Source organism: Ambystoma mexicanum, chromosome 9 (assembly GCF_040938575.1).
Source record: "Ambystoma mexicanum isolate Mex_15411 chromosome 9, UKY_AmexF1_1, whole genome shotgun sequence".
Classification (NCBI taxonomy): Eukaryota; Metazoa; Chordata; class Amphibia; order Caudata; family Ambystomatidae; genus Ambystoma; species Ambystoma mexicanum.
The window spans coordinates 1,485,441,369-1,485,463,113 of record NC_090931.1 but is presented as its reverse complement, the minus strand read 5'-3'; the positions used below and the strand labels follow the sequence as shown (position 1 = coordinate 1,485,463,113).

The window sequence follows — 21,745 nt, the reverse complement described above, 5'->3', positions numbered from 1 at the left end:
TTATGTTCAGTTGATTTTTAGGTTAGTTCTCATTTTTCGCACATAGCTCGTTTTAGTGGGATCTTGGTTAGGTGGGGGTTTACCAGAAAATATTGTAAAAAGTTCTTTTGGTGGGATTGGGGATGTCACAGAGCAATTGATGGAATTTGGGACATCTGGGGGATGCTTAGCAGCAAGGTTCATCTCGAGATTATCCCAAATTACTTGGGGGGTGGGGGGGGGTGGGGGGGGTAGAGACCAGTTGAAACAGGAGAGGCAGGATCGAAATTAGCTGTGAGCCGATTTTGATCAAAAATCTGATCGGTCAGTTGAGCATTTTTTTGTAGACGAGAGCATAATTGAGTTTGCTATCTGGTTAATTTGACAAACTGCCTGTCTTGTTTCTCCAGTTTTATATTCAAAGTTTCATATAACTTAAAAAGAGAAGATATGGCCAGGTTCATAGCATGCAGTGTAGTTTCTACCAAAATGGTGGACAATACTGCTTCAGTGAGAGGAAGAGGGAGGGGGGAGAGATGAAGGGCGAAAGGTAATATCAGGGTTCGGGCCAGGTAAAGGATTACACGGGGTCGGGGCAGTATAGGAAGAAACTGACATTGAGTTTCTATCAGAATAGATTTGTGAGACTTCAGGTAGATGGTAATTGGATTCACACTCTTCAGCGTCATCCAAAAAGGACAAGTTAGAGTAGAGTTCAATCACAGCTTGATCATTTGTCAAACCAGCGGTGGTAGGCGCCACAGGTAAAAGAACCAATGTAGTCGGTAAAAGGGGGCAAGATGCAATCAAAACTTCCAGCTGTTCCGGGGGGAAGCGTGACTGCATCAACAGAATCGCCTATCTCAGAGACTTTTGCTGATTCTCAATATTTGTTAATAAGATTGCACTCCCTTTAAGCATGGTTACATCCGATATCGGCAATATAGAGATTGGCAGAGATGATGGTGCAGTATCAGCAACCGTTCCACAGGTTATAGAGGAGCTCGTACTGTGTAACGTGTAATTGGAACCTAAGGAGAGCAGCATCTGCTGTATGTCGTGGGATACTACCTTCAAAGAAGGACCATTATATTTTGCCACTCGTGAAGCAGATAAAATACGAGGGCGCGGAGTGCTGCCCATTTGTTTTCTTTTCAGATTATGGGATGTTGGAGATAGCTGCTTAGGGGTGGGCATGTCTGTTTTCAAGGAATACGTACATCTCATTTCGTAACTTCTCGCGATGAATTACGTTAAGCTCAAATAAACCTAGTAATGATACAAATGAGCACAAAGTAGAGAGTAACAGAGATGGCTAGAAGTGGCCCTGTTAACAGCTAAAAAATACTTGGCAATCACTTATGATTATGTATGAAAAAATAAATATTAAGAAATGGAGTCTCAATATAAAATAAATGTTGGCAATTAGGAGAATCGGGCACTAGGAAAAAGTTTTTAAACAGCAGCAGATAGTCCGTTGAGGGCAATATAGTCCATAGATGCAGGGTAAGGAACGCCCAATAGCTTGAGGAGCTGCCAGAGTCCGACTCTCCTCCCTCACCCTACAAGAACTATCAGAGGAGCAGTCCGATAATGTAGACTAGTAGTACTCACAGGGTTGTTTATAGGTTGTTGACCAATGTCAGGCACGCTGGTAACGTGACGTGGGACACAGGAGCACACGTCACAGCAGTTAGCTCCAGCCCTTACAGCCTCCAGGGGGTGGGAGGGTGTGCCAGCGCTAAATGCTTCCTTGAAGAGTCACGTGATCGTGTGATGAACCGCCCCTCCTGGGAACGATTTGGGCAGCAAGAGCAGGTGCTCGCAGTGCTGTGTTTGGGGAAAATACAGCTGGTAAGATCACAATACAAAAATAATAGCAGTGCACTCTCAGAGAGTGGAGTTCAGAAAACTATTTCCAGGGCCTCTCTTGTTCCTAGTCCGCCCCTGGCTGATGGCATGATTGTAAAGAGTTCAGACACATCTGGGCTTCCTCCATCCAACCTCCTCTCCCTGGCCCCCAGTAAGAGGGTTCTTAAAGACTTATGACTAGCATACAAATTTTGAGGATCCTACCCAGTCCTTCCTCTCATCTGCTTCAATCCTGCAGCTCGTCCCGTCCATTAACTGATTAACCTACTTCTCCAGCATGGGGTCTGGCATGGATTCACATGCTCATGAATATTCCCCGTCGTCAGGCTGGGAATCCTGGGTAAAGAAAAATCAGTATTAGTTTCGTTTCTGATCTGTCTTTCGTAGTAGTAACCAATCACTGATCTCTGCGTCATACTGACCACAGCCAATGACTGCCATCTCCCTAAGCCCCCCCTCTGGCAGCCATCTTCAGATTTTTACCGCACGTTCAAGTGTTGGGATCCTCGTGCTATTGCTCTCGAGCTTTAGTGTTTTTTTTCGCGCTTTTTCTTAGGAACATTTTCTCTTTTTCGGTCAAAAGAGCCTCAAGCTCCACCGTTTCTTTATCCGATTAACAGGGACCCGTATCGGATTCTTCTACGCCCCTCAAGGGTGAATATTTCGTCGAGCCACGCTTTTGGAGGACTCCAGAAGTTTCTCAGGCCCATCTCGATCATGGCCCAGGAGAAGGGAAGCTTGACGCCCGGAAAGCTGTTCAGGGTCTGCCCTGGATGCCAGCTTCAGAATGTCTTTAAGGAGGATGAAAACTCCCTCTGCCTCTACTGCCTGCATGAGGACAAGACGCACGTGGAGAAGGACTGTGCGTTTTGCGGCAATATGTCGGAGCGGACCATGAAGGACCGCCATCTGCGTCTCGCAAACTGGCTGGAAGGGAAGAGCCCGTCAGGCGAGAAGAAGAAGAAGAAGTCCGAGCGGTCTTCTAAGACCTTTGAGGGCGCCCCGGCGACGGGGGTCCAACAGAAGGCCAAGCACCGCGAGTCCGCTGGCACCGGGAGCGCCGAACGGTCGGGCTCTACGGGCGCCAGGCAGGACGCATCCTCCCCAGCGCCATCAACCACGAGCCAACGCTCTGGCTCGGGTGAGAGGAAGGCCGAGCACCCGGCGAAGCTCCTGGAGAGACCCCGGTCGAGCTCGAAGGCCCCATCGGAGGGGGAGTGAGGCGGTGACCCTCCCCCCAAGGAGAAGGCGGTGAGCGCACCTAAGGTGGTGAAAGCCTTAATCCATCCGGCCAAGGCCTCTATCGAGACAGTCGCGGCGGCCCTGGCTCAGCCTGTGGAGGCTACCCCAGTGGTGGCGACCTCGGGGCCCAGAGTCTCCCTGCCACCGCGGAGGGAGTCCTCTTTCATGCCCATCGACAGGACCCCCGTGAAACCTCCAACGGAGAAGAAAAAGGGGGGGCAGGAGGTCGTCGTGGATTCGGCCTCAACCTCTGAGGAGGAGCTGATCGAAGTCTTAAGCCACGGCGTTGGCGTGGAAGAAGACCAGCCCGTCGGGAGGAACCCCGACGTAGGAGACGACGAGAACGTCGAGGGTGCCGACGGGGCTCCTGACCGCCGGTCGGACTTCCCTCAACCAGTGCCGCAAGACAACTCGGTGGCCATTTTGTTGGCTATACAGTCCTTATGCTCGGAGATAAGGACGAGATTGCCGTTCCCACCAACGGAGGAACCTCTCCCGACGGGGTACCCGGAGCCAGGCCCTTCTGGGAGCCCTCCTCCTAAGAGAAGAAGGATTCATCCTCCGCCTCCTTTTCAACCATCGCGCCCTGCTCAGCCATCCTCCCCGTCCACGACCCGTGGGGATGATACAGGGACTGACACGGCCGCGATGGGCACAGACGACGAGGTTTACGACGAGGATCTCCCGTCGTCATCTCCTCCCCAGGCTTCCCCGCCCGACGAGATTGGATCGTTTCATGCCATGATCGCCAGGGCATCCGAGCTTTTCCAGCTCTGCCCGGAAGAGCAGAAGAAGGGTTTCCTTTATCAACGGCGCGAGACCAAGAGGAAGACGGTCCTCGCTGTACCTCTGCTGGACGATATCTGGGATGAGGGTCTCGCCCTCCTCAAGAACCCATCCACAACGCCTGCGAGAAGGGACCGGTACGAGAAGAAGTACCGGGTCCCGGACGCGGCCCCCTTGAGCCTTCGGGCACAGCCGACCCCGGACTCGGTCGTCTCCGCGGCGGCCAGGAAGAAAGCGGGGGGGGGGGGGGGGCGGGCCTCGGCCTCTACGTCAACCTCCCCGCCGGACGGCGAGGGAAAGAAATTGGACACGATGGGACGCAGAGTCATCTCATCGGCAGTGACGACGATTAAGGCTGCCAACGCCTTGGCTATCGTAGCCCGCTACGACAGGGAGGTGTGGTACAAAATCGCCCCCCTGCTGGACTTCTTACCAGACAAGAGGGTGGAGGCCCTAGAGATCTTGCAGGAAGGTGAAGTGGCGTCGGACCACGACATTCCTATAGCGACGGACATCGCTGACACTGGATTTCGCCAGTTGGGCAACGGCGTGTGCCTTAGACGGCGTGGATGGCTCAAGGCAACTGACTTCCGTCAGGACGTGCAGACCAGAGTCCTGGACATGCCGTTCAACGGGAACAACCTGTTTGGGAAAACAGTGGACGATTCCCTACAAGCCATGAAGACGGACACAGAGACGGCCCGGGCTCTTGGTGTTCTCCAGCAACGACGGCCGCCCTTTCGGAGCGGCAGAGGCAAGCAGGGTGCCTCCAAAGGTTCCTGCGGCAGATTTTTTCCACCTATCTTCAAGCGGCCGGTTCGTCGACACAAGATGCCTGCAGGGGACGAGGCAAGTCGTGCGGACCCCGCCGTCGTCGCCAAGGAGGGCAAGGCGGCAAAGCCTCGTCGAAGCAGGACTGAACTGGCCGTGGGGTCGGGCCCCCTCCGAAGCACCCCGGTGGGAGGCCGGCTGGCGAACTTCGTCAGCGTGTGGGAGTCCATCTCCACCGACCGTTGGGTGTTGAACGCCCTGGCCCATGGTCACGCGCTCGAGTTTCTAAAGAAGTGCCCGCGTGTCCCCCCTGTGGCCAGGAAGGAACATCACGTCCCTCAACTTCTCTTGGAGGTAAAGGCGATGCTCAAGAAAGGCACCATCGAGCTCGTCCCAAAGAGGCTTCGGGGCTCCGGAGTTTACTCAAGATACTTCCTCGTGAAGAAGACAGGAGGATGGCGTCCCATCCTGGACCTACGACGACTGAACAAATTCATCACGTCCTGGGTCAACTGGAGGAGGGTGATTTCCTGTCGTCGTTGGATTTGGAGGATGCCTACTTCCATATCCCCATCCTAAAGGGACACCGAAAGTTTCTCAGATTCGTGGTCCCAGGGCGTCACTACCAGTTCAGAGCCCTTCCCTTTGGATTGAGGTCGGCACCCAGGGTGTTCACCAAGTGCCTCGCACCGGTGGCGGCGCGGCTGCGCCTGGAGGGGATCCACGTCTACCCCTATCTGGACGACTGGCTAATCCGAGCAAAGATAAAGGAGCTCGGCGCGGAGCACACAGCGAGGACCGTCCAACTACTCACGGACCTGGGATTCTCCATAAACTACGCCAAGTCCCACCTGGTGCCCGCGCAAGTCGCACTGTTTCTGGGAGCGAAACTCGACACAGTGGCGCTTCTGGCCTCTCCGTCGGAGGAAAGGACGAGGGCCATCTTGGGCAAGGTGCAGCGGATGCTGGTTGCGGACGCGGCCAGGGTGAGGTCCATCAAATCCCTCCTCGGAATGATGTCGTCTTGCATTTATCTCATCCGCCTGTGCAGGCTTCGGATGCGCCCGTTGCAGGAGTTCCTGGACGCTCGCTGGATCCAGACGACGGACAGCTTCGAGGACAGGATCACACTCGCCGAGAGCTTCCTGCGAGCGATCCAGTGGTGGGGCACCCGCGCGCATCTGACGGCGGGCATGGACTTCCAGACCCTGGGTCACCAGAAGACAGTGACCACGGATGCCTCCCTGGAAGGGTGGGGAGCGCACACCGAAAATATGCACGCGAGAGGCCTTTGGCTGCCGACGGAGAAGTCCCTCCATATCAACGTCCTGGAACTCCGGGCAGTGTTTTGGGCCCTCAGGTCCTTTCTTCCGTCCCTCAAGGGCAAGGTGGTGAGGATCTTCACCGACAACACCCCCACCATGTTCTACATCAGGAAGCAGGGCGGTACCAGATCCCCAGCCCTGTCCAAGGAGGCTCAGGATCTGTGGCATTGGGCCGTCGCCCAAGGGATGTTTCTGGGGCTGTTACATCTGGCAGGGATAAAAAACACCATCGCCGACTCGCTCAGCAGAGATCTGCGCTCGTGCCACGAATGGGAACTACGACAGGATCTAGTGGACCGCCTCTTCCGACGGTGGGGCACACCCCAGATCGATCTGTTCGCGACGGCGACGAACTCCAAGTGCCGGAGGTTCGCCAGCAGGTTTCCCCAGCCGAGGAGCATGGGCGATGCTTTCTCGTTCCCCTGGGAGGGCCTGTTCCTATATGCGTTCCCTCCATTGCCGCTGCTGATCCGGCTCATCAACCAGCTCAAGAGGTCACGGTGCAGGATGATCCTCGTCGCACCTGCGTGGCCGAGGCAGATATGGTTCCCGGACCTTCTGGACTTGTCAGCGTCCCTGTCAATCAAGCTGCCAGTGGACGCGGATCTTCTCTCCAGGGAAGGAGGCGCCATCCTCCATTACGACCCGAAGTCGCTGAACTTGCAGGCCTGGCTCCTGCAGCATTAGAGTTTGGAGGTTACGACATACCGGCCGACTGCAGAGAGGTCCTTGCAAAGGCCAGGGCGTCCTCAACTCTTAAATGCTACGGACACAAATGGAAGAGGTTCTCTGCCTGGTGCCACGCACAGAAGATTAACCCTCTACGGATTACGGCTCCTCAATTACTGCCGTACCTGCTGACGCTGGCCAAGGCTGGACTGGCACACGCTTCCATCAAGATTCATCTTGCTGCGATCTCCCAATACACCAGAACCACGGGACGGACGTCTTTGTGGTCTCATCGTCTGGTGAAAGAATTCATGAAGGGACTGTTCAGATCGTTCCCGCCGGTGAAGGCCCCGGCCCCGGCGTGGGAGCTCAACGTGGTGCTGACCAAGCTCATGGGACCTCCGTTCGAGCCTCTGCACTCAGCCCCGTTGAAGTTCTTGTCGTGGAAAACTACGTTTCTTGTGGCCATCACCTCCGCACGACGGGTGGGAGAGATCCAGGCCCTTTCCTGCAAGCCCCCGTACTTGACTTTTCACGACACGAGGGTAGTGCTCAGGACGCATCCCTCCTTCATGCCCAAGGTGCCGTCGGACTTCCACCTCAACGAACCCTTGGTGTTGCCTGTTTTCTTCCCGTCGCCTTCGTCGCCGGCTGAAAGGACTTTGCACTCGCTGGATGTGGCTAGAGCGCTGAAGTTCTACGTGGACCGCACAAAGAGTTTTCGGAAGACGTCGCAACTTTTTGTGAACTTTGGACCTGTCAATCAAGGGAAGGCTCTCTCGAAGGCTTCCATTTCCAGATGGCTCTCCGGCTGTATCATGTACTGTCATCGGTTGGCAAACCGACCGCTGCCTGGCCGTCGGAGAGCCCATTCCACCAGAGCGATCGCAGCTACCACGGCGTTCCTATCTGGTGTGCCCTTGCTGGACATCTGCAGGGCTGCTACGTGGAGGTCGACGCACACCTTCACGAAATTCTACTGCGTCGATCGGGATTCCAGGGAGGAGTCCAGGGTCGGCCAAGCAGTGCTGCGCAACCTGTTCGCCTAAGGTGAGCCTGGTGAGGAGGTAAGTATTGCTTAATGTTGAGTTTTGGATGTAATGCTTAATGTTGAGCCTTTGCCACCTCCCGTGGTTGTGCATGTGTGTACTGCTATGTATTCTTTTATTCATGAGCATGTGAATCCATGCCAGACCCCATGCTGGAGAAGGAACAAGTTACTTACCTGTAACTGTTGTTCTCCAGCATGGGTCTGGCATGGATTCACATGCGAACCCTCCCGCCTACCCCTCTGCGGCTCTTCACTTGGTCATACTGCCACTTCACGTGCTACCAAATCTGAAGATGTCTGCCAGAGGCGGGGCTTAGGGAGATGGCAGTCATTGGCTGTGGTCAGTATGACGCAGAGATCAGTGATTGGTTAGTACCACGAAAGACAGATCAGAAACGAAACTGATACTGATTTTTCTTTACCGAGGATTCCCAGCCTGACGACTGGGAATATTCATGAGCATGTGAATCCATGCCAGACCCATGCTGGAGAACAACAGTTACAGGTAAGTAACTGGTTCCGAATGCGGCGTTTGGAGGTGGTTCTTTCTCTGCTGGCCGCCGGTGTGTAATTCCCTCTCTACCTTTACTGAAATAGGGGATCCTTTTAACTTTCAGGACATTGCTTAAAATTCATCTTTTTAATCTAATTAAAAACATAACATGTTTGTATGTATGCTCCTGGGAGACCACTGCACCTTTTATCGCTATAGCGTTAAGTTGCCTTCAAGGGAACGCACATGCTTTACAAAACCCCCAATAGCCATACAAACAGTTGGTCTCTGCAAAGCTGGAGTAGGGAGGCGAGACTGTTCTACTTCTCACTGTTGGCAAGAAACCCAACTCCTTCATCCTGGGACTTGTGTGGCCTGGTATATATCCAGTAGGCACTGCTGCCTCAGATTCAGGCCTGCGATCTAGCTGAACAGCCATCCAATGGAAACTCCCATCTGCTACAGAACCAAACCCCCAGCGTATTCCAAGAGCACATCCAGGCAGTGCCGCCCCAGACCAAAGCTGCGTCCTCCCTTGCGGGCTGTGTTCTTCTCTCAATTCCCCGCTTTGCCGGGAAGAGCTGGATCTCTCTTGAAGCCCTTGGTCCGTGTTGGCTTCCTCCCACCAGGGATCCCCTGTGCATTTTTACTATGCCCATGAAGATCCACGACTGCAACAAAATGCAGCTTTATGTCCAAATTCACTAAATAGATTACTCGTAAACTAACCTAATCATTTGTCCAACTTGCAGAGCGAGGTGAGCACAGCGCACCTGAAATTGTGATTTTATTTTTTTTTGCCGCCCACCTTGGGCTTGTGTGTGCATTTACTCGGGGATCCATTGATTGTTGTTTTAATTTAATTATCTGTTCCCTGCCCGCCCGCGTCTCCTTCTTTCCTGGCTCTTTCTCCCGCTCTGTTCCCACCTTCTCGCCCGCCTCCCAACCATCCCACCCTCCCTGATTGGCTTCCCTTCCCTTATCAGTGACCTTCCCTGGGCAGCCTCTGCCCGGCAGCCCAACGGCTAAGGGCCCTCAGGCAAAGGGCTGCTCCCACTTAGGCAGCTCCCTGTTGGTGTCTGCAGGTGTCCGCAGGAGACGCCAGTGCCAGTCACCTTCCCTCTGACATCCCATTTTACCCCCCTCCACCTCCAGGTGAGTTCCACCTGCGACTATGCACCGTATCAGTATTTAAACAAATAATTGCATTGTATAATATTAAGCCTTTTTTCCCCCCACCATCCTGGATTCTCAAACCTATGTGGGTCCTCTCTGTGAGCTCTCATCCTGAGTGTCTTCATCTTGCCCTGCTGCTCAATTTGCATTCCTCTCGCTTCCTCTCTGCCTATTCTAGTGTCCTTCGCTAGTGTCTCCCCCTCTCCCTTCCTCCTACTCTATGGTGCTCTCCATCTCTCCTATCTTCTCTAACTGCTTCTCTACTGACTATCCTGCTCTCCTCACTAAATCTGGTATGAAAAGTTTAAAAAGGACATCCTGGTCTCCAACTGAGGCCTCCCTATCGCTGATACCTACACCAGTGCCTCCTCCAAGGAAACTCACACCAACATCCTTTTTGTCGTACCTTCACCAGACCTATGGACCCTTCATATGGTCTCTGTGCTCTCTCCTTTCTCTTCTTCTCCCATTAATGGTGGCACCCGGTGGGATGCCCTCCTGGCCTCCTTCCATTCCTCTAAGGTCATGTTTACTCCAATGGGACTGTCTTGGTCCAAGGCCCTCAGGCCAACCTTCACCTCTTTGATAGACGCTTCCCGCGCCTCATCAACTTCCTTTCTTCTCCTGCCTTCCCTGCTCTCCCTTGTGCCTCCTACCTGGCAACCTTGCCTTCCCTTTCCCTCTCTGCCCCTTCTCTGGCTTCTTCTACACCTCCGCACGGAGTACCTCTGATCTTTACCCCTCCCCGGAAGTCCTTTAAGGATGGCAACCTTCTCCATATTGCCACTCTTAACTCTCGCTCTGCTGTCAAACACTCCTCTGATATCTGCCGCCTTCTGGAAGAATTGGACCTTGATGTCCTCAGTCTCACTGAGACTTGGTTCACGGCCAGCTCTGTCACAAGCTTTGACACGCTCTTACCTGACGGCTACAAGATCCTCTGCACACCCAGGTCCAACCGCTCTGGTGGGGTGTAGCCCTGATCTTCCCTGAGTGGATTCCTGCCTCTGTCATTCCTACGCAGGACTACCCCTCTTTCGAATACCTCGTCTGCAGGCTCTCGCTCTCTCCCCTGGCCATTCCCTTACTGTTGCTACTATCTATCGACGGCCTGGTCAGATCGCCTCCTCCCTCCTGGCCTCAACCACTCAACTCCTCCTTGGAGACTTCAACAACCACCTGGATGCCTCCTGTCCTCCATCTGGACTCTCTCGTGACCTCTGCGACTCTCTCACTCACTATTCTCCCCTCTGGCCCGACTCACTCTGCAGGGCACACTCTGGATGTTCTTATCTCCTCTGACCTTCCGCTTTCTATCCCTCCAACCACTCCTCTCTCCTGGAGTGATCACTTTCTCCTCTCCTCCCACCTCACCCTCCCTACCCCTCAGGCCAGGCTACTACCATCACTGCCACCCACCTTCTCGGTCATCCGACCCATGAAGCGCGTGTCAGCTGAGGCTTTCCCAGCCACCTTCTCACCCCCCTGTCCCCCTTTGGCTGACCCTCTACATTACACAGCCCTCTCCTCTCTCCGCTCTGCCATATCTGATACTCTTGATAACCTTGCCCCTGTCATGAGAATCCGCCTGAAGCCCAAAGCCAAGTGTAACTCCTGGTACGACTCTGACCTTGTCACCCTGAAATGCAAGTGGCCGAGAGGAAATGGCACGCTTCATGTACATCCTCTGACAAACTGACCTGTCGCATGCTCCAAAGGCAATACCGGCTCTCTGTCCTAACCAAGAAGAGAGCTCATATCCAAGCCCGGGACTCTGCTGAACTTGGCTGAACTCTTTAAAATCTGAAAGGAACTGGCTAATTCCTTGTGCACCCTCTTCTTAAACCCTCTGCTGACCCAAATGACCGGCTAACTATCGCCCAATCTCTATCACTCCTTTCCTGGGCAGGCTCCTGGAGAAACTGGCCATCTCCCAGCTGAATCTCCACACTGAATCTGTTGGTTGTCTTCATGACCATCAGTCTGGCTTCAAAGCTGCCAGAAGCACGGAAACTGCACTCCTGAACATCCGTGAAGACATGTTCTCCAGCCTCGACTCCAACACCCCTTGCGTCCTCATCTTGCTTGATGTCTCTTCTGCCTTTGATACTGTCGCCCATGCCATCCTGCTCAACTGTCTCTGTGATAACCTGGGTATCACTGGTCAGGCTCTGGCGTGGTTGACCTCTTTCCTCTCTGACCGACCCTCCCAGGTCCAACGTGGGTCCTTCCTCTCCGCTTTCTTTTACTCTACCTGTGGTGTCCCCCAGGCGTCTAACCTCTCTCCCTGATTTATGAACCAATACCTGGCACTCCCTGCCCACCGCATCGCCACGCTCTGCCCCAACTTTCAGTGCTATGCGGTTGACACCCAGCTCATTTTCAGGCTACCTTCGGCCTCCTCCTCCCCTTCCCTCATATCTGACTGTCTGGCTGCTATCCAGGAGTGGTGTGCGGCCACTGACCTCTGCCTTAATGCCAGCAAGACTGAGATTCTCCTCATCAGCACACCCACTCCCTCCTTCCCTGTAGCTCTCTGGCCAGCCTCTCTTGGCCCTCCTCCTGCTCCCACCTTTGAGGCTAAAAACCTCGGGGTCATCTTCGACTCCAAACTCTCCTTCTCTCCTCACATCTGACTTCTCTAAGAAGTCACACTACCAACTGCACCTCCTCAGAGGTATTCTTCCTTTCCTCTCCTTCCCCCAGAATCTCACTGTCTCCAGAGCTCTGGTTCTCTCTAGGCTGGATTATTGCAATAGCCTCTTTCTAAATCTGCCTGCTTCTACTCTCCGCCCTCTGCAACTTATCCAGAACAGGACTGCGAGACTTGTCCTTGGCCTCAAGCCCAGGGATCGTATCTCTCCAGGACTGAAATCTCTGCACTGGCTCCCAGGGGCTGCAAGGATTAAGTTCAAAACCCTTTGCATCGTCCACAAGGCCTTCTGCGGCCTGGGGCCTCAATACCTTCAACTCCCTCTTCCTAAATATATTCCTTCTCGAGCACTTTGCTCATCCTCCCTCAGGGTCAGTCGCTTCTCCAAGCAACGAGTTGGTGGTAGATCTTTCTTCGGCTGGGGCCTCTCTCTGGTACAGCCTCCCTGCCTCCCTTAAACTTGAGGAGAACCATCTCCGGTTCCGGAAGCACCGCAAAACATTTCTCTTTGCTTCCGCCTTTTCTCCTCCTCTCCTCTGCTGACCTCCTGGCTGTTACCGGAACTGCACTGGCGACCTGGACACCCTCTGATCTCGGGCCCAGGGAGCCCCCACCCCACCAGCGTCACACACCTGCACTTCCCACCTGGCAAACCCTGCACTAGGGGACTGTTTCTGTATCCCTACAGTCCCCCTACCAGCCCTTGACTCCTGATGTATGCACTTACCATTGCACTTGCCACTTATTGACCGTTACTTATTATCATCTTTCTCATGTACTGCACTGTCCCCGCCCTCTCCATGCACTTGCGTGATCTGAATGACACCTGGCCTAGTAGGATCGCTGTCCGTCCTCCCTTTGTTCCCCTCCCTTGCCTCGTCACGCCTTAAACACTTGTGTATTGGCACGTTATAAATGCCATATCATATATCATTTCAGCTAATCAGTTTTGAAATCTCACATGAATCACAGGTCTGGGACATCCGCCATTGCATACCGTTGACACTCTCCATATGATGACAGGACTGTGTTCCGTCAGACACTTCATTTTTGTGAATGCAGGAAGAGGCTATACAGCACATTACTGAGCAGAACTATGCAGCACATTAATGAACAGAACTATGCATCACATTAATGAACATAACATGCCTATGCAGCACTGAAGTCACCTAAGCATTGCTTCCAAATCTGCAATCTGTTTGACGGTCCCATCCTCCCCTGGGTCCAGTGTAATAAAGGCACGCCCCTGAACGCTCACGCCAGAAAAAATACAACACGCTAGGGAAAAACAGCCAAGAGATTCCTGCAAGGATAACACCTATTTAATCGCACAAAAATAGCTAGGTCAGCAAAGAACTCTGCTGCTCGAGAACGTTCTGCCGAAAAACAGTACAAGCAGGAGGTTATAAGGAAACATATTGTCGCTACTGATGTCACATATACGGTGGAAACCTGCGTGGCTGGTTGGTGAGACACTATACATGGGTGGCCTGCTCCATAGGGGATACCAGGCTGCTATTGGGCCCAGCCCCTTCCGTCTTCCATCACGTGGGGTCAGCTGGGCTCATCGTCTCCAGGGAATGAAGGTCACCTTCCTCAGTAGTTACTATTGTAAGACATTGCTATTTTATCACTATGGCAGGCACCTGGGAAGCTCTGGGACTGGCACAAGGGAAGGCTTAAGATCCTGCTGACCCACACATTCTTCTCTCATTCCATATCACACCATCTGCACCCAAGATTTCCACCCTTGTTTTGGACTCTAATGTATTCTTCCTTGTACCTTAGATTACAAAGTGTGTCATTGGGAAATAAGGTGAAATGGTTGTGTCCTTTAAGATGTTTTGACCACAGCGTTTATAGTTGGTGGTCTTAGGTCACCTACTATCGTGGAATTCAAGGGTCTTGGACTGGGGCAGTAGTGGGTGTCATAACTCCTGGTGGTCTGGGTGGGGGTTGGAGGTCTGCTTTTGGCCTGGAGTGCTGAATTTGCACATTGAGGTGCCTGGTGCAGTCTCGCGACCCACGACCTTGCAGGGCACATTCCTTCTTGGGATAGCAAGTATTCGCAACAGTTAAGGAGCAAAGGGAAGTTTCTATGGGAATTAGCAGCGTGGGTCTTTCTACCATCAGTGCTTGGACCTGTTCAGGTTTCTTCGTCGGTCCTGTGTTTACCGCACGGCGTAGTGGGCCAAATGTCTCTACCATCACTACAAAAATGGCACGTACTTATATGCAAGCACTAGGTCTACGCATTTACATTTAATGATGCGTTTGTGCAAGATTTGTTAGCACACTCCCTGCCCCCTGGTACAGCACAAGTGTATCCATGGCATTCACCTCACTCTAAGCGCCTCGGGGGTTGGGGGAGGTTCATTTCCTTCCCAACATTTATGAAAATAAATGGAACTCAACTTTACAGTATTCTCTACTCTCTAACTATGCCTGAAAGACAATAACTTTAAGATATGATATTGCATTTATAACCCGCCTATACACAAGTGTTTCAAGGCGCGACGAGGCAAGTGAGGGGGACCAGAGGGAAGACAGACAACGATTTTACTAGGCCAAGTGTCTTTCAGATCGCACAAGTGCAAAGGAAGGGGGAGGAAGAAAAGTGCGGGGGGGGAGTGCAGTGCATGGGATAATAGAATAACAAGTTAAACAGCCAGCAGGTGGCATGTGCAGGGTGAGTGCAGACATAAGTGCTAGTGGGGGACTGTAGAGATACAGAAAACAGTCCCCAGGTGCAGGGGTTGCCCGGGAGGCAGTGCAGACATTGATCTGGCAGGATAGGGCCCGAGATTAGATGGGTGGCCAGGTAACCAGTGCAGTCTCGGTAACAGCCAGGACTTTAGCAGGGTAAGGGGGAGAGAAAGCGGAAGCAAAGAGGAGGGTTTTCAGGTGCTTCGGAACCGAAGATGGTTCTCAAGTTTCAGGGAGGCAGGAGGGGCTGTTCCAGAGGGAGGCCCCAGCTGAAGAAGAGAGATCTGCACCAACTCGTTGCTTGGAGAAGCGACTGACCCTGAGGGAGTTGGAGGCAGATGAGCGAAGAGTTCAAGAGGGAAGATATCTAGGAAGAGAGAGTTGAAGGTATTGAGGCACCAGACCCCAGAAGGCCTTGTGGACGATGCAGAGGGTTTTGAACTTAATCCTTGCAGCCACTGGGAGCCAGTGCAGAGATTTCAGTCCTGGAGAGATACGATCCCTGGGCTTGAGGCTAAGGACATGCCTCGCAGTCCTGTTCTGGATGAGTTGCAGAGGGCGTAGAGTAGAAGCAGGCAGATTTAGCAATAGTCCAGCCTAGAGAGAACCAGAGCTCTAGAGACAGTGAGCTTCTGGGGGAATGAGAGGAAAGGAAGAATACCTCTGAGGAGGTGCAGCTGGTAGTGTGACCTCTTAGAGAATTCAGAAAGGTGAGGAGAGAAGGAGAGTGTGGATTTGAAGATGACCCCAAGGTTTTTAGCCTTGCAGGTGGGAGCGGGAAGAGGGCCAAGAGGCCGGCCAGAGAGCTACAAGGAAGGAGGGAGCAGGCGAGCCGATGAGGAGAATCTCAGTCTTACTGGCATTAAGGCAGAGGTCATTGGCAGTGCACCACTCCTGGATTGAAGACAGTTAGAGATGAGGGACGGAGAAGAGGTGGCCGAAGGTGGCCGAAGGTAGCCTGAAAATGAGCTGAGTGTCATCTGCATAGCACTGAAAGTTGGGGCAGAGAGCGGCAATGGGGTGGGCAAAGAGTCCCAGGTATTGGTTGAACAGCCAGGGAGAGAGGTTAGACACATGGGGGACACCACAGGTAGAGAAGATGATAGCGGAGAGGAAGAATCCAAGTTGGACCCGGGAGGGTCATTCAGAGAGGAAGGGAGTCGGCCACGCCAGGGCCTGACTGGTGATCCCTAGGTTATCACTGAGACAATTAATATAGCCTCTGCAACACCTCTCTGCTCACTAGGCACTATGTAATTGCTGTGAGTGCTATAGGTGATCATGCACCCAATAGAACAGCTTATTTTCTTCAATGTTTACTGTTTTACTTAGGAGCTAAACCAAGCAGGTAAGAGGAGGTACTAGTGCCTAGAAACTAAAAGGAACTAGGGAATCCAGGAAGCCATGACAAAGACTCCACTTTTTAGAATTCCTACTTTCTGCCCTCCCTCTTTCCTGGACCCCACGCCACATTTGTATTCAGAAGGTTTTAATTTGTGTTTGTGAAAGGGATCTGTTGAGAAAGTACTTTTCAAAGGGGGGTGGGGTAGGAAGCGTTATTGAACTTGTTTTCTGGCCCACAGCACCCACTGAAACTAAATGACAGCGGTAGTTGTGTGAGGCCTGCTACTTTGCACTCTGCCACCACTCTCGTTTTGAGTGTTTGATAAAGTGCTGTAATAGAACTGGTTCCAACAAGTCCAAACCCTGTGTTATGTGGCTAGTACCCTCGACCTCTCTGTTCTCCACATGGACACAGTACACCATTTCTTACCCACCAAAGGGCAATCATCACTCGCCAGTGGCTGCTGACGAATGCACGTTCCGACCTGTATAAACTCACTGATGGATGTGTTAATGCCTGGAAAGTTGTGTGCAGACGTGTCGTGTGTCAGAACACAGTAGTTAGAATGTTTTTTGTTTGCTTTGTATGTATTGTATTGTATTTGGTTACTTATATAGCGCTCTTTGTCCACTTGTGTGGCCTCAATGCACTTTAATCAATGACTCTTCTTTTTTCCATTCAGACCGAAAAGAGTGAGACCATCTGGCACCTGCGGTCCGAGTGCCCAGACCTGGTCCAGGAACTTGTGCAATGGATTAGAATCCCATGGGAAGAAATGTTCCACATCAAATTCAACTGTGTGATTCACGAAACCTTGGACTGACGCTGTGAGGACATGTCCAGGAGCGCGGATGAGACCCCCCTCGATGGGCCGCTGTGAGCAGGCCTCGTCCACGTCGATTTTTGCTGAAACCCCGTAGGTTTTCTGCTGGAACAGAACCCCTCTTACTCTAGGCATGTTACTGCTCATGCAGAAGCCGGACTTCATGGATGGACCCTAAGAGACCAAGGTGGTGGGGCCTTGTATAGAGAACCAGGCAATCATCACTTGCTGCTAATGGGGGGGGGGGACTTCCCCCTCCAGTCCCTGTAAATCTTACTATGAGACTAGGAGATCTCTCCTGGGGGGGGGCCCCATCCCCCTCCAGTCCCTGTAAATCTTACTGTGAGACTAGGAGATCTCTCCCGGGGGGTTGGGGGGGCTTCCCCCTCCAGTCCCTGTAAATCTCTCTGTGAGACTAGGGGATCTCTCCCGGGGGGGTGGGTCTTCCCCCTCCAGTCCCTGTAAATCTTTCTATGAGACTAGGAGATCTCTCCCCGGGCGCTGCAACCTTCTTGCTTTGCACTACTGCACTTTGCACTTCTCCTAATGGTGAACATGGATTAAGCACAAAGGGATCCTCTACTTGGCAGCAGAGGCCAAGAAAGCTGCTCTCCTAGGAGCCTAGAAGGACCTAGTGGGGGTCGTCTCATGGGATCCCTGGAAACCTCTCCTGTGCGCTCTCAAAGCTCTTCCACCCCTCCATGAATAGGACAGCACCAAGGATCTTTTCCTCCTTTTCCGTCAACAGATCTCGTCCCATGTAAAAGATAAATGTCAGAAGAATTGCCCCCATTAACCCCCTCGAGTATCGGAAAAATGTCAGAGCGTTAACCCTCTTACGGAAAAAGCACAACGTGAATGTTCCCCTTGGGGATGTGACGGATGAGCAGATCCACATTTCCTTGGCCAAGGCTGAAGAAAGATCAGAAAGCTGTGCCTTGAGGAAGAGATTTCTTTCCCCATTGGCAGGTCTATGAGTCTGGGGAGAATTTGCCACCCTGGTCAAGCATGAGTCTTAGGATCTTCCAATCCCCTCTTTTCAAATGATACGAGACAGATTACAAAACTGGAAGTGTCAGCCCTGTGTTCCGTTGTAAAAGAGGCCTTTTGCGATCCATTGATTTCAGGGTACACCTTGGATCTTTCCCCCACACTGCCTGTCCGTGGAGCTTTCTTCTCTTAATGTGCGTGTTTTAATGCCGCTCTCCACGTGTTGTCCCTGGATCCCACTGGAGTACTGGGACCTCATGCTCTCCGCTGTTCTAAATCTTTAGCTCTCTCAATTCACACAGTTAATCCCTTACTCTGTGCAATTCATCCCTGCCTGATCTTCTGATCGTTCACCCACTGCCTTTACAGCATGCCACATTCATTTCCTGACCTGGACCCTCCTCCGTCTGCCTCAACACCCTCCCGATCCCCATATTAAGATCGCTGTCTCCCAGTCTTTCTCTGTGCCCCTACCACCCATGTCCTAGGATCCCCCCTCACAATGGATGTTCTGGAAGCCAGCTTTCTGAGGCCCTCCTTGTATCCCTCTCTCCCAGTGCTGTCCAGAGGAGTTTTGTATTCACACTGTCAAGGAATGCAATTCTCCCAGCACCCAGTGATCCTCCTCAGGAACTCTCTCCCTCTTTTAGTGCTATTATTCATTCATCCCTTCTCCCCTGCTGTCTTTCCTATCCTGGCTCTCGCCTGCTGGTCACTTGGTGCCTATTCTGCGATCTCTCTTCAGTGGTCAATAAGAGCTCTCTCTCTTCTTTTTCTTCTTTTTCTCTTTTCTCTTATTTTTTTCTTTCTCTTTTCTCTTTTTTTCTTTCTCTTTTCTTTTTTTTCTTTCTCTTTTCTCTTTTTTTCTCTTTCTTTCTCGCTTTCTTTTTTTTTCTCCCCTTCCTTCCTTCCTTCCTTCCTTCCTCTTTCTCCCCTATAGATCCGGTGTCCAGGGCGCATGTTCTTTTGATCACGGTTTTGTGGATGAGTGAAGCTGCATCGAATTCGCACATTTTAATATTCTGTAGAAACCTTTGAAGTGGATTTTCTTACTGTGTTTTTGAAGAAGTTAAATAAAAGTTGCTGCTTTTTACATATTGTTTTGAGTGGCCCATGATATTGCTTACACTCGTATTGGGCAGGGGTTAAAGTTTCTCGCAGGTGCCCTCTCAACACTTCTACATGTGGCAGCTTCCCTTTCGCTCTCCTTTTTATTCATGTTTTAGCCTGTTTTTCTTCCTTAGATGCATGTCTTTTGCATACGTTTTCGTGTTTCCTAATCTACATCATAATGTATGTGTAATGATTGTCATTGTAACAAAGCGAATGACAGTATTAAAAGTTAACTACATATCAAACTATAATACTCAATTCAAAAATAATCCTCTACAAGGTGCGAGTGTCTATAACCAGACTCCACACATACAAACATCAACTCTTGATTCTGTGTGTGTAATGTGCCATCTTCATATTTATTGCTGAAGTAGATCACCTGGCGGGCACCTTGTTGTTGTGCCATGTTTGCCTTTTTGGTGGGGTGTCGCGCGGCGGGGCGGGTTCCATGTAGTTTTCTGACCTGCACCATGAATGGGCATTTTGCATCTTGGGCTTTCTCTTTTGGATGGGTGTCTTCTATGTGCGTGCTGAGGCCTATGGACGTGTTGTGTGTAATAAGCAATAAACATTATCATAGTCGTAATCTTTTTCTAGAGTAGTAATACCCATTAGAGGACGCCAACTAGAGGTAAATAAAAGCAGATTTTGCAATTCTGCTTGAACAACTTTCACTTCTTGGTCAGCGTTGCCATACCAGCATCAGTGCCGGCCTAGCGGTGCCAGCCAGCAGCTTCAGCCTAGCGGTGCTAGGCCAGCAGCTACAGCGTAGAGGTGCTAGGTCGGCAGCTACAGCGTAGCGGTGCTACGCCGGCAGCTACAGCGTAGCGGTGCTAAGCCGGCAGCTACATCTTAGCGGTGCTAAGCCGGCAGCTACATCTTAGCGGTGCTAAGCCGGCAGCTACATCTTAGCGGTGCTAAGCCGGCAGCTACATCTTAGCGGTGCTAGCCGGCAGCCACCGCCTAGCGGTGCTAGCCGGCAGCTACAGCCTAGTGGTGCCGGCTAGCAGCTTCAGTCTGGTGTTCCTAGCCAGCATCTTCAGCCTAGCGGTGCTAGCCAGCAGCTACAGCCTAGCGGTGCTAGCCAGCAGCTACAGCCTAGCGATGCTAGGCCAGCAGCTACAGCCTAGCGGTGCTAGCCCAGCAGCTACAGCCTAGCGGTGCTAGCCCAGCAGCTAAAGGCTAGCAGTGCTAACCACCAGTGACCACCTTGCTACACACTTTTCGGCCTTCCCCTTTGTGGAGTGCCCCTCATAGTTCTTAGTCTGTTTTGTGACTCATTTGTCGCCGGATCTCTATTCACTGTGATATTGGCCTCTGTGAGGGTAGTGAGAGGTCATCACCCTTACGATTTCATGGGCGTGGAATCATGTCAGTACCCTTACACCCTATTCCCGTTCCTTTATGCTTAATAGAAGTTGCCCCTGAACGGCCAGTGCAGTTTACGGATAAAAGCTGTGCCAAGGGTGTACGTGCAAGCATACCCTGCATGGGGCCTTCCTCGCACATTCCCCTGGTGCCAACCACCAGTCCTTTTCTCCACGCTGATTGGTCAGGAGCTTCACAAAGCAGCTGCGCTCACTGTGATCGTTTCATTTTTTGATCTCCCTTTTCGCTGTGCCCCGGGGCACAAGCTTTTGCTAAGCTGTTTTCTGGTCCTGATCCACATGCCTAGTGCCTGCAGTATTAGGAGTCAGATCACTAGTGACCCATTTCCATGCTGTGACAGTCTTTCTTTTTAAGTCACACCACTTGCCCCCTCACCAGTGGGAGCATGTTTTTTAACCTTCAGCTGCCAGGAAGCCTGGTGAAGCTTGCCTCCAGTGAGCCTGGTGAAGCTTGCCTCCAGGCAGCCGGTGAGCCTGGTGAAGCTTGCCTCCAGGCAGCCGGTGAGTCCAGCAAAGCTTAGCTCCAGGCAGCCGGTGAGCCTGGTGAAGCTTGCCTCCAGGCAGCCGGTGAGCCTGGTGAAGCTTGCCTCCAGGCAGCCGGTGAGCCTGGTGAAGCTTGCCTCCAGGCAGCTGGTGAGCCTGGTGAAGCTTGCCTCCAGGCAGCCGATGAGCCCGGCGAAGCTTGCCTCCAGGCTGCTGGTGAGCCCGACGAAGCTTGCCTCCAGGCTGCTGGTGAGCCCGGCGAACCTTGTCTCCAGGCAGCCAGTGAGCCTAGTGAAGCTTGTCTCGGAAATGAAGAGGCATATATATTTGGCTTTTTTCCATGTCTAGCGAGTCACAGAACCAGTGAGGGGTCACTAAGCCCCTCACCAGGTTCAAAGGCATGCGTAACTGCATTCTCTGCTGAGAGATGTAGCCAGGATTGTCTAACAAGTGGGGCCTGAAGCTAATGTAGTTGTGCCCACTGCAGTGACATTAACATCTGAAGAAACCCACACAACTCTGCACAGTGAGCATTTACAGATTTTGGGTGGGTGTTGCCCGCTCAGGCCCTACCTGGTCTACGCCTCTGACCCGGACCTAGACCGAACACTGCAATCATCCTGTGGGCCACCAAAGCAGCTGAAATCTACACCCAGGAAATCTCTATAGGGTACTTTGATGCTTGCTTATGTGTGACCTTTGATACCATTGCCAGGTGGGTTACTCCCATGCATGTTCCAGTGCACCCACTCGGCCTAAACCACCTTGTGCCCCTCTCGTTTTCGTGCTTTCTCTTTATTGGCTGCTAAGCTTTGGATTACTTTATCTTACCATTTGGTCCCAAATCCCTCCTCTTCCTTTCATACTTCTCTTAAAACAT

At 52.2% G+C, this 21,745-nt stretch overlaps 1 protein-coding gene across 5 annotated transcripts in view; it reads left to right on the top strand.

Annotated features, from left to right (window-relative positions):
* Positions 1–18,979, top strand: part of STK11IP (serine/threonine kinase 11 interacting protein) — a 771,273-nt gene extending 752,294 nt beyond the window's left edge. For all 5 annotated transcript variants that reach the window (XM_069616954.1, XM_069616950.1, XM_069616952.1 and 2 more), the window contains exon 26: positions 16,751–18,979. In XM_069616954.1, coding sequence (XP_069473055.1) covers positions 16,751–16,891 — 141 coding nt within the window. In that variant the 3' untranslated portion in view covers positions 16,892–18,979. The remainder of the gene's footprint in view (positions 1–16,750) is intronic.
* Positions 18,980–21,745: the final 2,766 nt, after the last annotated feature.